Source organism: Danio rerio, chromosome 23 (assembly GCF_049306965.1).
Source record: "Danio rerio strain Tuebingen ecotype United States chromosome 23, GRCz12tu, whole genome shotgun sequence".
Classification (NCBI taxonomy): Eukaryota; Metazoa; Chordata; class Actinopteri; order Cypriniformes; family Danionidae; genus Danio; species Danio rerio.
Genome location: NC_133198.1, coordinates 2,087,501 through 2,105,190, shown reverse-complemented (window position 1 = coordinate 2,105,190; position 17,690 = coordinate 2,087,501). Strand labels below are relative to the sequence as shown.

General features: G+C 40.2%; 1 protein-coding gene across 6 annotated transcripts in view; it reads left to right on the top strand.

Moving 5' to 3' along the window:
- The window catches only part of prdm5 (PR domain containing 5), a 114,199-nt gene that overhangs the window by 49,819 nt on the left and 46,690 nt on the right, over positions 1-17,690 (top strand). For 5 of the 6 annotated variants that reach the window (XM_073938256.1, XM_073938254.1, XM_073938255.1 and 2 more), the window contains 1 exon segment: positions 12,836-12,929. In XM_073938256.1, the coding sequence (XP_073794357.1) occupies positions 12,836-12,929 (94 nt within the window). 6 annotated transcript variants of the gene reach the window in all.

Genomic DNA, 17,690 nt, shown 5'->3' with positions numbered 1-17,690 from the left:
GTTTGTTTTTGTGAAAAGTGGGGACATTACATAGGTTTCCATTCATTTTATACAGTCCAAACCGTATATTGTATTGCCCTCACCCCACCCCTAAACCCAACCATCACAGGAGACTGTGTGCAGCTTTACTCTCTCATTAAACTCATCCTGTGTGATTTATAAGCATTTTGAGAAATGAGGACGTCACCAATGTCCTCATATTTCACCTGCTTTTTGTAATACCTGTGTCATACCCATGTCATTATACAGATTTGTGTCCTGATATGTCACAAAAACACGTACACACACACACACACACACACAAAGTCAAGTCAATGTATTCAGAAGCACATTTGAAGCTCAATGGGGTGCGTGCAGTGTTTTTCCCCTACTGATAAACTTCTGGTGTGTGAAATGTTCCTCTAACAGCATTGATGTCGTAATGTAATTAAAACATTACCAGTTGAATAGACTCAGGGAGCAGTACGGTGGCTTAGTGGTTGGCACTGTCGACTGGTTCGAGTCCTGGCTGGGCCAGTTGGTGTTTCTGTGTGGAGTTTGCATGTTATTTTCTCCGGTTTCCCCCACCGGATGCACTTGCACCCACAACCCAGTGCTGGGAAACACCCATACACACTCATTCACACACACATTTACTACAACCAATTTAGTTCATCAATTCCCCTATAGCGCATGTGTTTGGACTGTGGGGGAAACCGGAGCACCCGTAGGAAACCCACGCTAACACGGGGAGAACATACAAACTCCACACTGGCTCAAACCAGTGACCTTCTTGCTTTGAGGCGGCATTGCTAACCGCTATGCCACCATGCTGCCAATATCGACATGATGCATTGTAGGAAAAAAAATACAAGGAAAGTCAATGGCTGCTGGATTCCAACATTCTTCGAAATATCTTCTTTCGCGTTCGACAGGTTTGAATAGTGAAGACTGAGTTAATCATGACCATTGACTGTTCATTTTGGGTTGAACTATTGCTTTCATTTTGCTAAGCAGTATGTTATAAGCCAGGGGTGTTCAAACTCGGTCCCGGAGGGCCACTGTCCTGGAAAGTTTAGCTTCAACCCTTATCCTACACACCTGAACCAGCTAATAAAGCTCAAACATACCAGAAACCTCCTGGCAGGTGTGTTGAAGCAAGTTGGAGCTAAACTCAGCAGGACTTTGGACACCTCTGCTATAAGCGATATGCTCATTGTTTATTAGATTATTATGATGAGAGCGAGTGTGTGTAATACATCAGTCTCCTTATAACAAATCTGTTTGAATGTTTGTTGAGAAAGCGATGTCTTTTATCTACCTCCGTGGGGTTTGTGGGTGATGAACGGCCGCTGACACCCTGAATCTCTTGTCTCTGGAATTACTGAAACACAAGGCGCTGTCTTTATGAACAGACTATTTATTTGAAGCTTAAGCAACTACATTCTTGGCTAAAAACAAATACATTCCATGACACAGCTAGAGTAAGATAAGTCCAATTATGTGTGGATAATAATAATACAACAATAATAATATAATATTATGTGTGGATAACAATAATATAGAGGATCTGGATCTCAGCGTGACGCTCACTGTGAGAAATATCACTGAATTTTCTTTATATTTTTAGTCATAGCCTAAATTATTTGAGATGTTAAATATATATATTTAATTTAACAATTTAAAAATATGGAGGCGCAGTGGGTATCACTGTCGCCTTACAGCAAGAAGGTCACAGGTTTGAGTCGTGGCTGGGTCATTTCTGTGTGGAGTTTGCATGCTCTCCCCGTGTTGGCGTGGGTTTCCTTCAGGTGCTCCGGTTTCCCCCACAGTCCAAACACATGCGCTATAGGGGAACTGGTGAACTAAATTGGTCGTATTGAATGAGTGTTTCCCAGTACTGGGTTGCGGCTGGAAGGGCATCCGCTGTGTAAAACCACAGACTGTAAAATATATGGACGTAGTATCCGTGAGGTCACCCATAGGTTTCTGAAGAGCGCAAAAGAAGCCACAAGTAGGCGCGGCCAACCGTCGCCCTTTTGTTCGCGCGTCATCGCACCCACGGCGGGATACCAAACAAGGGCAAAGAGGCGGAGAGTGGGCGGAGCTACAGACACCTGCTGGCATTTTGCTTGGACCTGGTTCAGACACACTTTACTTTGGGAGAAATGCTTAATACTTTATCACCTGCGACTCGTTTGTGTTCTGACCACTTGTGTTTGGCTGAACACTACATCAATAAAGTGTTTAGACTTTTAAAAACACTGCTGTAATACATTGAGCCACTAAACATTGTTCTTATGACGTTTTTCAACAGGAGGAAAACGCGAATTACACCCAAACACTTCAGATATAGTCTGTGTTAGTTAATGTAAGACTATTGATGAAATCCAGCATAACACTGTATGACAACGCTTCAGATGACTGATCTAGAGCCTACAGCTAATCAATCTGACAGATTCTGGAGTGCATTAAAGCTCTAAAGAACATTATAAATGATAAATGATCTTAAATAAAACAAATACATGTATAGAGATGGTATATAAGTATATAACTTTACTCACATGGGAAACGGAGGCCACGTGAACGGTTTGTGAGCACTATTAAGTGCACACAGCATGCCATGCCATCTAATAATTGTAGGAAATAATCCCAAAAGGCAACTGACTGTGTAAAGCCACATAAAACAACACAAAAATAGGATGGAAATGCCGAGATCAGTGGCTAATCTGCCAGAGTCAGCTGAGGAGAAGTGACGGTGACCAGCAAGACCTAGCTGTCAATCAAGTGGCCACGCCCTTAATTATGCAAACTTAATATAACCTAATATAAAGGAAACTGATGAGTTAAAAAAAAATGCACCCCCTCACAGTTGTCATGAAGAGTAATATTAGCTGTATTAACCAAAATCGTTCTTTGTACCAAGCTGTAAACACCTTTTTTTTGCTGTAAAGTTGGCCATTCTAACAGTGGGCTCAATTAGACTTTGCTGTATTATGGAGCCAGGACTAGCAGAATTTCAATGAATTGCAGTTTCAGTTACTTCCGTATGGGCCTCCCGAGGAAGAGCGGGAGGTTTGCCGCTTGTGTAAAACATATGCTGGAATAGTTGGTGGTTCTTTCCGCTGTGGTGACCCCTGATGAATACAGAGACTATGTCGAAGGAAAATTAATGAATGAATTAAAAAAAACATATATAAAACAACTAAATATATTTTTCAGATTATTTTTGACAATTATGTGGCCTCATCTGACCTCTTATACAGATTTAAACATACAATTATTATATTTCCTGTTAAAATTTTATTAAAGTATTGATGTTTAACAGTGCAAGTACTGTACATTCATTCTTTTTTTTTGGCTTAGTCCCTTTATTAATCTGGGGTTGCCACAGCGGAATGATTTATGACTTAACCAGCACATGTTTAATGCAGCGGATGCCCTTCCAGCTGCAACCCATCTCTGGGAAACATCCATGCACACTCATTCACACTCATAGCCTATCCAATTCACCTGTACTGCATGTCTTTGGACTGTGGGGGAAACCCACACGGGGAGAACATGCAAACTCGATACAGAAACGCCAACTGACCCAACCGAGGCTCGAACCAGCGACCTTCCTGCTGTGAGGCGACAGCACTACCTACTGCGCCATTGCGTCGCCGGAATAAAAAATATTCACCTAATAAATCCTTTTAGCTGTATATCAATATTATACACCCACTTATTTCTCAATCTGTCACTAAAGAATGATGATTTCAGATGATCATGTTTATAAAAGCGTGCCGATCTGCTCGCAGACATACTTTTTAATAAGACCACCTTTAGTTCTCGTTTGGAAACCTTTGATTTATTTTTCAGCGCATGAATGTTTCCTTCCACACGGTGAAACTGAAATCCACAATCATCTAATATCCTGCACACTGTGTTGTTCCCTCCAATCATAACACAATCGTGATTTATCACCTCATTTACACACATGCCATACGCTTCAGTTTCAGATCCCAGCTTTATTCTTCAGCTCAAGCTCTTAATATGAAGAGCTTAATATGAAGAAGTTTTAAAGCAGCGCGTGTGTGTGTGTGTGTGTGTGTGTGTGTGTGTGTGTGTGTGTGTGTGTGTGATTGCAGTTACGATAACAGAAGCTGAATCTGACATTGTGTCGCCTCATTTCAGACAGCAGTGAAATAAGAGCTGCTGTTGGCACACAAGTAAAGCACTTTTACTGTATTGATTTACTTCTGTGACAGCGTGAGGCCAGTGAAGGCCCAGCGGCGTGTCAGAAACACCACTCATATGATACTCTTCAACAGTAGCTGCACTGATCAAGACTGCTAAATCAACTCGCTTTTCATACATCTGCAGGGTTTTCGACATATCCAGATAGATTGGTTTGAAAGTTTCTTCTGTTTTTTAGTAATGCCTGCACAATTTTCCCAAAGGAAATCTTAATTTTGGTAACACTTTACAGTTGTAGTAGTTAATGTTGGTATATATACAGTGCTTAACATATATGAGGACACCCCTCACAGATCTCTCATTTAAATAAATATTCTCTATAAGAAGCTTTATAATATTATATTTGTGAATATACATTAGATTAGACAGTACTAAAGCTGAATCTGGAGCTAAACTAACAAAATAACTAACGATAATGATCAAAAATGCAAAAAATTTGACTTAACGTAAAATATGACTTAACAAGTTTGTTTGTTTTTCACCGGAAGTGACAAAGGCTTCTCCTAAAAGAGAATAAGTGCAAAACATTCACGTTTTGATGTGGCCCAGCCAGAGTCCTGACATAAACCCTATTGAGATTCTGTGGATGGAGCTAAAAATCAAGGTGATGGCAAAAAAACCTGAAAACCTGAAAGAGTTGTTGCTCATGGATAAAGATAAATGAGCAAACAGTATGCTAAAAGCTGGATGGCAATTATAGGAAACGTTTGATTGCAATATTATTCAATATAGGCTTTTCTATTAATTATTGTAAAGTGTATGAATAATTTTACACATGCCACTTTTTGTTCAAATGTAAATAAAAGCTGAGAAATACTTTTTTTTCCCCTCAATGATGCCTCTTGTACATCGTCTTACTATCTTTTGGGAGAAGCCTGTGTCCTTTCTGGTCCAAAAAATACTTGCTGGTTGTATAAAAGTAAGTTTAAGTTTAATTTTGTCAGTTTAAAAAAACAAAAAACAAATCTGACTTGAAGTTCCTTTTATTCAACTAGCAAGTTTGCTTTTTCTTTTGCTGGAAATGACAAAGGCTTCTCCTAAAAGATAATAAGACACTGTACAGTGCAAAACATTAGCGTTTTGTAGTGGCCCAGCCAGAGTCCTGGCCTAAACCCAATTGAGAATCTGTGGATGGAGCTAAAGATCAGGGGGATGGCAAGAATGTCTTAATACCTGAAAGAGTTGTAGCTCAACTCTAAAGATGAATGGGCAAAAATAGCATGAAAAAAGCTGATCAACAATTATAGGAAGCAATTGATTGCTTTAATATTTTGCTTTTCTATTAATTAATTAATAATTTCAGACATGCCACTTGTTGTTCAAATGTAAATAAAAACAGATAAATACTTTTTCCCCCCTCAATTATGCCTCTTGTGCACCATTTTACTATCATTTGGGAGAAGCCTGTGTCATTTTTGGTCCAAAAATACACACTTGCTGGTTTTGTAAAAGTAAATTTAAGGCAGATTTTATCAGGGTCAAAAATTTTAAATGTTCTGACTTAAAGTTCTTTTTATTCAACCAGCAAGTTTGATTTATTTATTTATTTATTTACCTTAAATGACAAAGACTTCTCCTAAAAGATAATAAAACAATGTACAGTTTTGTAGTGGCACAGCCAGAGTCCTGACTTAAACCCATTTAAGAATTTGTGGATGGAGCTGCAAATCAAGGTGATGGCAAGGAGACCTGAAAACCCGAAAGAGTTGGAGCTCATCGATAAAGATAAATGGGCAAAATAGCATGCAAACAGCTGATTAGCAATTATAGGAAGCATTTGATTACTGTAATAGTCAATAAAGGCTTTTCTATTGATTATTTGAATATTAAGAAGGGTGTGAATAATTTTAGACGTGACAATTTTTGTTCAAATGTAAATACAAGCTGAGAAATACTTTGTTCCCCTCAATGATGCCTCTTGTACGCCGTCTTACTGTCTTTTGGGAGAAGCCAGTGTCCTCTCTGGTCCAAAAAACACTTTCTGGTTGAATAAAAGTAATGTATGTCAGATTTTGTCAGGGGTATAAATAATTTTAGGCTTGACTGTATATAATATAATTACTTTTATTACTTCTAATTACTGTATTATCAGTTTTTAATGTCTAGATGCATTTCACCCATCCTATTAACATATGTTTAGTTATATGTAGGGGCTCTTTATACATGTTTATAAGGCCCCAGATGTACGTTTATTGCGTATATGTGGTTTAAGTGGTTCTTGAATGTTTTTAGCACATTTATAATAAATTTTAGTATAAACATCGTTAATGAATCATGACTTATTTGTGAAAATGGCAATATACGTTTCACAAAAAAAGCATGTTGTGCGTATGCATGTTTAGTGAATGAGTCCCATAATATCAGTTCTGTTATTGTTCATAAACACTAATAGTGATGTTGTACAACCAGGATATTCTCATGTCATCATCAGTGTCCCATTGAGTGTTACTAGTACTGTCCTGACCAGTGGCCGAACTTGTGGACATGACATGCTGATTCCCGAGCTAGGGAGCTGACTGTGACGCAGCCTTAGTCGGAGAAATCCAGACCCGTTTCCACATAGAGATCGAGTCTGTTCAAGACAGAAAACCTTGTGTGCTTGATTCATGGCTGCACATTACTCCCACCCCTAAATGTCAGCTTTTATAATCTTTCCAACAAACCCAGCTTATTTCTTGCTGTCTGTAGTGATTTTTTTAGTATTTTTTTGCCAGCATAAGTAAGACCACATGGTCGGGGAAAATGCTTAAACGAAAATAGCATAGCTAGACACACATCACTGACATCACAGTTTACATGAAAATTCCATTATTTATTGACTCTCATTTTGTGTCATTTCAAAAATGCCAGTCATTTTTTTTGTCCATTTAAAGACCACAGAAGTCTGTATACAATAGCTAGTGTTTGTTTTTCCCCTTAAATAACATAAATAAAATGAACCATATTAAGCTCAAGGACAAAATATTAATATTTGGGTGAACTTTCCATGATTTACCACAGTAGTTGTTATTTATCTCTCACACACACATCCTTGTATATTATCGTTCCTTGTGAGTACTCACCAAGCGGCAACCTCCCGCTCTTCCTCGAGAAGCCAATACGGAAGTAACTCAAACTGCAATTCATCGACTCGCCTTTGGGGGCTGGCTCCAGGAAATCCAAATGTTTGTGTGTTTTTTCACCAAATCGAATCAAATCAGGTCTTTATTTGTCACCCCGACTGTACACAAACATCACAATTTTCAGGGAAAGACAAGTCACAAGAGGTAGCATTTAGAAAGGGAAGTAAGATACAACAGGAGAGTCAGGCCAAAAAAAACACCCTCTCACCATGCTCTTGAATTAATGCAGGGTGAGAACAGGGAGAAAAACAGCCCAATCTAGCACAAAAGCACACAGACAAGACACAGGGGATGGGAACAGGGGATATGGATACAGTCCGATTAGGGCGGGCAGCCATCTGGTCCTGCAGCCGTAGACCCGCCCACTCCTCCAGTGGGTGAACATTTACATTTACATTTAGTCATTTAGCAGACGCTTTTATCCAAAGCGACTTACAAATGAGGACAAGGAAGCAACTTACACAACTAAGAGCAACAATGAATAAGTGCTATAGGCAAGTTTCAGGTCTGTAAAGTCTAAGAAGGGAAGTATTAGTAGTATTAGTATTTTTTTATTTTTTTTTGTACAGTTAGTGTGATATTCAAAGAGGCAATTGCAGATTAGGAAGTGAAGTGGAGACTAAATAGTTGAGTTTTTAGTCGTTTCTTGAAAGTAGCGAGTGACTCTGCTGTTCTGATGCAGTTAGGGAGTTCATTCCACCAACTGGGCAAATTGAGCGTGAGCGTTCGGGAAAGTGATTTCTTCCCTCTTTGGGATGGAACCACGAGGCGACGTTCATTCACAGAACGCAAGTTTCTGGAGGGCACATAAATCTGCAGAAGTGAGAGCAGATAAGGAGCAAGGCAGGAGGTCACTTTGTAGGCAAACATCAGAGCTTTGAATTTGATGCGAGCAGCAACTGGCAGCCAGTGCAAACGGACTAGCAGCGGAGTGACGTGTGCTCTTTTAGGTTCATTAAAGACCACTCGTGCTGCTGCATTCTGGAGCAGTTGAAGAGGCTTGATAGAGTTAGCTGGAAGCCCAGCTAGTAGAGAGTTGCAGTAATCCAGTTTGGAGAGAACAAGAGCTTGAACAAGGAGTTGAGCTGCATGTTCAGATAAGAAGGGTCGTATCTTTCTGATGTTATAGAGTGCGAATCTGCACGATCGAGCAGTTCTAGAAATGTGGTCAGAGAAGTTTAAGCACACGAAGGCACACGAAGGCGTTTGGATGAGGGGATCGATGGTGATTGTTTATCTGTAGATTTGTATGTGTGTGTGTGTATCCTGTAGAGTGCAACTGGTGTCCTTGACAGGGAGCAGGATTTTCAGAGCATCTCCTTATCTTGCTATCCGGGAGAGTTGTTCAGCCTCGGCTGGAGAAAGAAGAGACTATTGTCTAGGACCATAGTCTGAGTATTAGCGAGACTACCCATTCGCGTTTCAATCAGGCCGGCCAGCCTGGTGGAGTTTTGAGCAGCACTGACCGCTTTCATCAGTCGTCGAGACCCCAGGGCCCAGCATAAGCCCATCAGCAGAAACCCTGTTATGAAAGTTCCGAATAGGTAAATATCTTCATATCCTCCAGAGAAAGAGCAGCCAGGCACAGGACCCGCAACTTCTCCCCCTCCCCGTTCATCACGTATCCAGCTGCAAACGTCCCTGCAGGACAAGTGGGCTCCCCCGAGCCCAAACTTCTCATCGAGAAGATGGTGTCAATCGCATTCAGAGACCAGTTGATCAAATCCGTAATTCATTATTCTTTTGTATAGCAGGGCACGGAGAGCCTCAGAGATAGAGTAAGACGAAGACAAGAGGAGCCAGGGACGGACAGGGAAGAAGTGCGACTGCCTTCGCCAAGAGCCAAAGAGAGAACATCAACACCAATTTATGAATTTGGCAATTAACGAGTTAAAATTCTGTACATTTAGTAGTTTTGAACTCTGACTTGAGGTTGATTTAGATTTATGCCAAAAAATTATTATTATTATTTTTTTAATCTGATGAATTTTTAGGGTAGTTTAATTCAGTGCATGTTTTCATGCTAACATAATGAAAGGGTAGTACATTTGCCCGGAGTGTATCATTGAGTTTTTTTTTTTTTTTTTCAATTCAAAGCACTTTCTCAAAATATGTGTCAAAATAAGATTTATCTCCAGAAATCATTCTGCTAGCTGAAACACAGAGAATGTTGCGGCCAAATTAAGACCCAAAATCACAGATGAAAACATCCCCAACTGCACATACGGGTTAAGTTAACTTAATCGATTTGTTTTGGGACAACTTGAATGAATTGTGTGGATCCCTGCAATTTTTACAGTGCACACACACACATGCACGCACACACTTTCCTTTTCTTGACATCTTCCACATAAAGCTGTTTTATCCTGATGGAGTGTGTGACAACTGAAACTTTACTGCATTATTACAGGATTACGTGTGTCTGAGTGAGACCGTGTTTTCACCACATAAGAAGAGTGTGTTTGTATAAGACGGTTATGTAAGGAATAATTTGCCGTCAGCTGGACATTATCAGGAACTAAACCCTCAGAATGCTGGCATCAAGCAAAATCTCACACATTACAAGACAACTTCATAACTATATGAGTCTCACTGAAGAGCTTATGTTGCAAAAAAATACAGTTAAACTAGAAATATTGTGAAGTTTTATAATGTAATTGTTTTATTTTTTAATGCGTTGTATATGTAATTCATTGCTGTGATACATCATGAATGGGTCCTTCAAATTCATTTTAATTTGTGACTCTAACCAATCATAATTAATTACATTTTTATTGAGATTTATATGTCTGTATAGATAAGCTTTCCATTGATTTATTATATCATATTACAATATTTGGCTGAAAAATTGAGAAATATCCTTAAAAGTTTTTACTAAAACATATTACTGATTAAAACATGAATTTTTATATATTTACAGTAGAAAAGGCACAGAATGTCCTCAAGGTGCAGATCTTTACCCAAATTTACACTGATTTGTGGTATATAATGACTATTTACTTATAGTATTGACTAGGGTTAGGTATATATATATATATATATATATATATATATATATATACACACACACACATACTCTAACTGGCCACTTTATTAGGTACACCTTAGTGGGTTTGTTCAGCACTTTTGCCTTCAGAACTGCCTTAATCCTTTATGGCAGCGATTCAACAAGCTACTGGAAATATTCCTGAGATTTTGCTCCATATTGACATGATAGCATCACACAGTTGCTGCAGATTTGTCGGCTGCACATCCATGATGCCAATCTCCCGTTCCGCCACATCCCAAAGGTGCTCTATTGGATTGAGTTCTGGTGACTGTGGAGGCCATTTGAGTACAGTGAAGTCATCGTCATGTTCAAGAAACCAGTCTGAGATGTTTGAGCGTTATCCTGCTGGAAGTAGCCATCAGAAGATGGAGACACTGTGCTCATAAAGGGATGGACATGGTCAGCAGCAATACTCAAGTCGGCTGTGGTGTTGACATGATGTTTAATTGGTACTAATGGACCCAAAGTGTGCCAAGAAAATCTCCCCCACACCATTACACCACTACCACCAGCCTGAACTGTTGATACAAGGCAGGATGGATCCATGCTTTCATGTTGTTGAGGGCAAATTCTGACCCGACTCTGAATGTGTCAGCAGAAATGGAGACTCATCAGAGCAGGCGACGTTTCTCCAATCTTCTATTGTCCAGTTTTGGTGAGTCTGTGTGAATTGTAGCCTCAGTTTCCTGTTCTTAGCTGACAGGAGCGGCACCCGGTGTGCTCTTCTGCTGCTGTAGCCCATCCGCCTCAAGGTTGGACATGTTGTGTGTTCAGAGATGCTCTTCTGCAGAGCTCGGTTGTAACGAGTGCTTATTTGAGTTACTGTTGCCTTTCTATCAGCTGGAACCAGTCTGGCCATTCTCCTCTGACCTCTGGCCTCAACAAGGCATTTGCGCCCACAGAACTGCCGCTCACTGGATATTTCCTCTTTTTCAAACCATTCTCTGTAAACCCTAGAGATGGTTGTGCGTGAAAATCCCAGTAGATCAGCATTTTCTGAAATACTCAGACCAACTCTTTCTTCACCTTTACCCCCCATTCTAATGCTTGCTTTGAACTGCAGCAGATCGTCTTGACCATGTCTACATGCCTAAATGCATTAAGCTGCTGCCATGTGATTAGAAATCTGCATTAACGAGCAGTGGGACAGGTGTACCTAATAAAGTGGCCGCTATATATATATATATATATATATATATATATATATATATATATATATATATATATATATATATATATATATATATATATATATATATATATTTATTTATTTATTTTTTTTATTTTTTTTTTAGTATTACATTATTAATATGCTTCCTGAATCCTGTCTCACACCTGATAATTTATTGCATAATTGAACAATATTCATATTAAAATAATTTATTTAATTATTAATGATCATGTAAGAAGGAAGCAGAACGCAAATAGTATGAAACAGGTTATAACACAGAACAGTTGGACTCAGAAAACTACACCTGGCCAATCAGAACCAAGTATTGCATTTCAGCGAAAGTGTTTTACTAAATATTAAGTGGCGTGTCCAAATTCGAGACCCAGACCTCAGACTGATTACACACAGACGCGTCTGCTGGATGTGTGTGTGTGTGTGTGAGTGTGTGTTTGTGTGCGCACAACATTATATAACGTCACTGGGAGCTTTTTAAAGCGTCGGACACAAAGAGTAAACTGTCCTTCTACACTTTATGACCACGTGAACAAAGTAAAGAGGGATTGAAGGAAGTGATGGAGGTGAGGAAGTGGAGAGATAAGATGCAGGAAAGGAAGTGAGAGGGAAAAGGGAGGAAAAGAGGAAGAAGATAAAGAGATGTATAAAATAGCAGGAGGTGGAGGAGCTGGAGCAGATATTCCCTCCGGCAGATAAGAGCTTTGTTTACGGCAGCTCTATGGGAACATTGTAGGACTCTTACGTGTGTTTCTGTAACGTTTCATAACGGTAGTCCTGCCATTGTTATGAATACAGATCTGCATCAGAGCATACAGTTGAAGTCAGAATTATTCGCCCTCCTGTATATTTCTTTCCGCATTTCTGTTTAACGTAAAGCAGATTTTTCCAACACATTTCTAATCATAACAGTGTTAATAACTCATCTCTAATAACTGATTTATTTTCTCTTTGCCATGATGACAGTAAATAATATTAGTCTAGATATTCTTCAAGCTTAAAGTGACATTTAAAGGTTCATTCCGCTGTGGCGACCCCTGAAATGAATGAATGAGTTATAATGCTGCTCTGTGCAGTTGAACAAAACACACCACATATAAATGCCTCACTGCTGTTTTCTAGATCACCAATTTGGAAATCAAGGGTGTGTGTGACGTCATTTGCCTGCTGATGTGTGTCAGATAGTTTGTAAATAACGTCTAATCAGTAAAAGCAGCAGGCACATGAATCTTAACTCTTAATGTTGTTTTCCGTCTCTTTTAGACCCACACAGGAGAGAAGGAGAAGATCTGTCCATACTGCGGCCAGAAGTTTGCCAGCAACGGCACTTTGAGAGTTCACATCCGCAGCCACACGGGTCAGTACCTCATCAGCACCAAACAAACACTCTTACTGAGCCCATCCACCTTCAGCTGAAATGGCAGACCTGTAACACTGTGTCAAAGATTCATTGATCTGGTTATTTTGTGGCGTGACAGAGGCCTGTGAGATCCGCCATGGTAAACAGTGTGTAGTGTGCTACTGTAGTCAGAGCGGTGCAGGGCTGGAGTTTGGCAGAGCTCTGAGTGACGGAGAGAGCGTGTTCATTACACAGCCTTTATAGTCAAGAGCTCAACATTCCACTGCACTGCCATAACAACACACTGAAACACACACATACACACACATACAATGATGCACACACTCACATAAACACACACACACACACACACACACAAGCAATGATGCACACACAAACTATGGTACACACACGAGGCACACTCACACATACACACACAATAATGCACACACTCACACACATACAATGATGCACACACTCACATACACAATGATGCACACAGTCACACACACACACACACAAACAAACGCATGCCATGGTGCACGCAAACACACACACAAAAAACACATACAAACACATACACAAACAATGATGCGCACACACACACACAATGACACGCACACACACACACACACGATGCACACTCACACACACGCACACAATGATGCATACACACACAAACACACACAAACAATGGTGCACGCACACAAGAAAACACACACAAACAATTATGCGCACACACACACATAGACAAAAAAATCACACAAACACAGATGCACACACACACACACATACAATGACGCACACATACACTCACACAAACACACACAATGATGTGCGCACACACACACACACATACAATGATGCACAAACACACACGATGCACACTCACACATACACACACAATGATGCATACACTCACATACATACAATGATGCACACACAAACACACACACACACACACACACACACAATGGTGCGCGCACACACTAACACACAAAAAAACGAACACACAATTACGCGCACACACACACATACAATGACGCGCACACACACTCACACACAAATACAAACACACACACAAACACACACATACAATGATGCAAACACACTTACACACACATAAAATGATGCACACATACACACAATGGTGCGCGCGCACACACTCACACACAAAAAAACACACACACACACACACACACGCATACAATGATGCGCACACACACATGCAATGATGCACACACACACACACAAAGATGCAAACACATGCTCACACACACACACACACAGCACACATGCACAAAGATGCGGTCACACGCGGCCAAAACACACATAGACACCCACACAAAGACTCACACAGCACACAAACTTATGTACACACAGCACACATGCACAAATATTGACACACACACGCACATAGATGCGCACAGACATACACACAAAGATACACACAAGATGCAAACACACACACTCATGCATGCGCAAAGACATATGCACAAAGATGCGCACACACACACACAGCACACATGCAAAAATATTAACACACCACAGACACTTACGAACATACGCAGCATAAATATGAACACTAATACACACACTCATGCACAGACACGCACAAAGAGGTGCATAACACACACAAAGACACGTGCAATGATGTAGACATACACACAAAAATACACACACTCAAATGTTGTCATACACACACTCTCATACTCACACACTCACAAAGATGTGCTGACGCATGTACAAAGGTGTGCCCAAATATAGACACACACACACACTCACTATCACACACAGACACATGCACAAAGATACTCACAAACACAGAAATATGCACAAATACACATAACCCATACTCACACACACACACACACACACAAAGATGCATTCACGCACATACTGTACAGGCACGTATGTCACATATACACACACTCAATACATGCATTAAAGTGGTTGTTTTGAACCCCTACACCCCACAGATCCACTCACCCAACACAAACACACACACACACACATACACAAACACACACACACACATAGTTCAGCAAGGCCAAAGCATGGCCAGTGGAGTGAAAAGATGGTCTGGTGTGCAGGAATGCAGCAGACGTGTGAAAGAAAGCCACACTCTTTGTAGGCTTCCAGCTTCGTGGCCCTTGACCTCTGCTGCCTGTAAATCTGACTTCCCTTTCTTTCAGCTCGTCTTCTATTACTGCTCTTCTTCTTTTAAAGAGACGCACGCTGAAAAACACTGCTGCTTCTGTCTAACTGCTTTAGACAAGTTGGAACTGAATGAAACGACGGTTTAAAGATGAAAAGGAAAAGAGTAAAACATCGAGTGGAAGGTGTTCGGTAATGTGTTTTTCTGATAAAATGATGCAATCACCGGCCACTTTATTAGGTACACCTTACTAGTACCGGGTTGGACCCTTTTTGCCTTCAGAACTGCTTTAATACTTCATGGCAGAGATTCAACAAGGCACTGGACATATTCCTCAGAGACTTTGCTCCATATTGACATGATAGCATCACACAGTTGCTGCAGATTTGTCGGCTGCACATCCATGATGCCAATCTCCCGTTCCACCACATCCCAAAGGTGCTCTATTGGATTGAGATCTGGTGACTGTGGAGGCCATTTAAGTACAGTGAACTCATTGTCATGTTTAAGAAACCAGTCTGAGATGATTCACGCTTTGTTACATGGTGTGTTATCCTGCTGGAAGTACCCATCAGAAGATGGAGACACTGTGCTCATAAAGGGATGGACATGGTCAGCAGCAATACTCAGGTAGGCTGTGGCGTTGATGCTCAATTGGTACTAATGGACCCAAAGAAAATCTCCCCCACACCATTACACCACCACCACCAGCCTGAACTGTGATACAAGGCAGGATGATCCATGCTTTCATGTTTTTGAGGCCAAATTCTGAGCCGACCATCTGAATGTGTCAGCAGAAATGGAGACTCATCAGAGCAGGCAACGTTTCTCCAATCTTCTATTGTCCAGTTTTGGTGAGTCTGTGTGAATTGTAGCCTCAGTTTCCTGTTCTTAGCTGACAGGAGCGGCACCCAGTGTAGGCTTCTGCTGCTGTAGCCCATCCGCCTCAAGGTTGGACGTGTTAAATAGGGGAGAACAACTTAAAATCGTATGCTGCACAATGCACATGACTGTGATAAAAGATTAAAAAATCCAGTCCGTCGGCGCCAATAGCCTAGTGTTACTGTGTGCTGACATATATCACTGACATGCTCACGACGACCATCTTGAGGTCCTTTGCCGATCTTTCCTCTTTCTCTGCTCCCAATGCTTTTCTGTCGAAAATCTCTACTGTCCCATCATCATAAAAAAAATTCATTCTCTTTTCAGTTTAGTCCCTTTATTAATCCAGGGTCGCCACAGCGGAATGAACCGCCAACTTAACCAGCATATGTTTTACGCAGCGGATGCCCTTCCAGCTGCAACCCATCTCTGGAAAACATCCATACACACTCATTCACACACATACACTACAGACAATTTGGCCTACCCAATTCCCCCATAGTGCATGTGTTTGGACACGGAGGAAACCCACGCCAACATGGGGAGAACATGCAAACTCCACACAGAAACAGCAACTGACCCAGCCGAGGCTCAAACCAGCGACATTCTTGCTGTGAGGCAACAGCACTACTTACTGCGCCACTGAGTCGCCTCTTCTTTTGCAATTAAAAAATTTGTAATTATTTTTTGTAATAAAATAATTAATTTAAAAAAATCCAGACCATAATTTCTTTTTATATTGAAAATAAGTCATTTGAGTGTTTTTCAGCAAATCAGTGTGAACTTAAATTCTGGTAATTTCTAAACAATTTAGTAGTTTTGATCAGGACGGAGGTTGATTAACAGATTTATGCAAAAATTGTAAAAAAAAAAAAAAAAAAAAATATATATATATATATATATATATATATATATATATATATATATATATATATATATATATATATATATATATATATATATATGATGCATTTCAGTGGATGTTGTCATCCAGAACATAATGAAAGCCTAGTAAATATGAACAGTGCACAAGATTTAATGTTCTACTGAAGAAAAAAGTAATCTTGGATGAACTGTGGGTGACTAAATTAACAGGAAATGTTCGTTTGGATGATCTAATCATTTAATCTAAGCTTTATCTGATGGATTATAACATCCCTGTTGTTAACACACTTATAACATTACATCATGATATAATTACACACCATATTAATTCTTCCCAATAAATGCCAAAACCAGAGTTTCAGATTGGCATGTGAGATGTAGTTCAGGTCACCATTGCATTGCATGTTTTTGAAAGCACAGAAAGCATCGAGGCAGAAGTATTTGTGTTGCAGTCTTGTCCTTCCCCGTTTCACCTCTGCTGAACAGGGTTAACACCCAGCGCTGACAGACTCTCCGCCGGTTCAAAGGGGTTAATCTAAAGATTGTTTGTTTGGTTAACCTGCTTGATTAGAAGCTTGATTCCGAGTCGTTTGCCAGAATTAAACTCAACCCAGCGCTTCCTATAAATGAAATCATACCTAATTAAAACATCTAAACCTAATCATAAGCCCGACCATCTGTTTCTCAGATCCGCGTTTAAGCTCCACTAAACACACGACTTTCATTCCACACGCACATTGGCATCCAAAAAAAAGCCGTGCTTCAAACTTTTGAACACTTCTGTGGTGGCAGTGACCGTGCTGCCTTTTTAGATGACACTGAATGCATGCATTTAAGTGTGTTTGGACATGCCG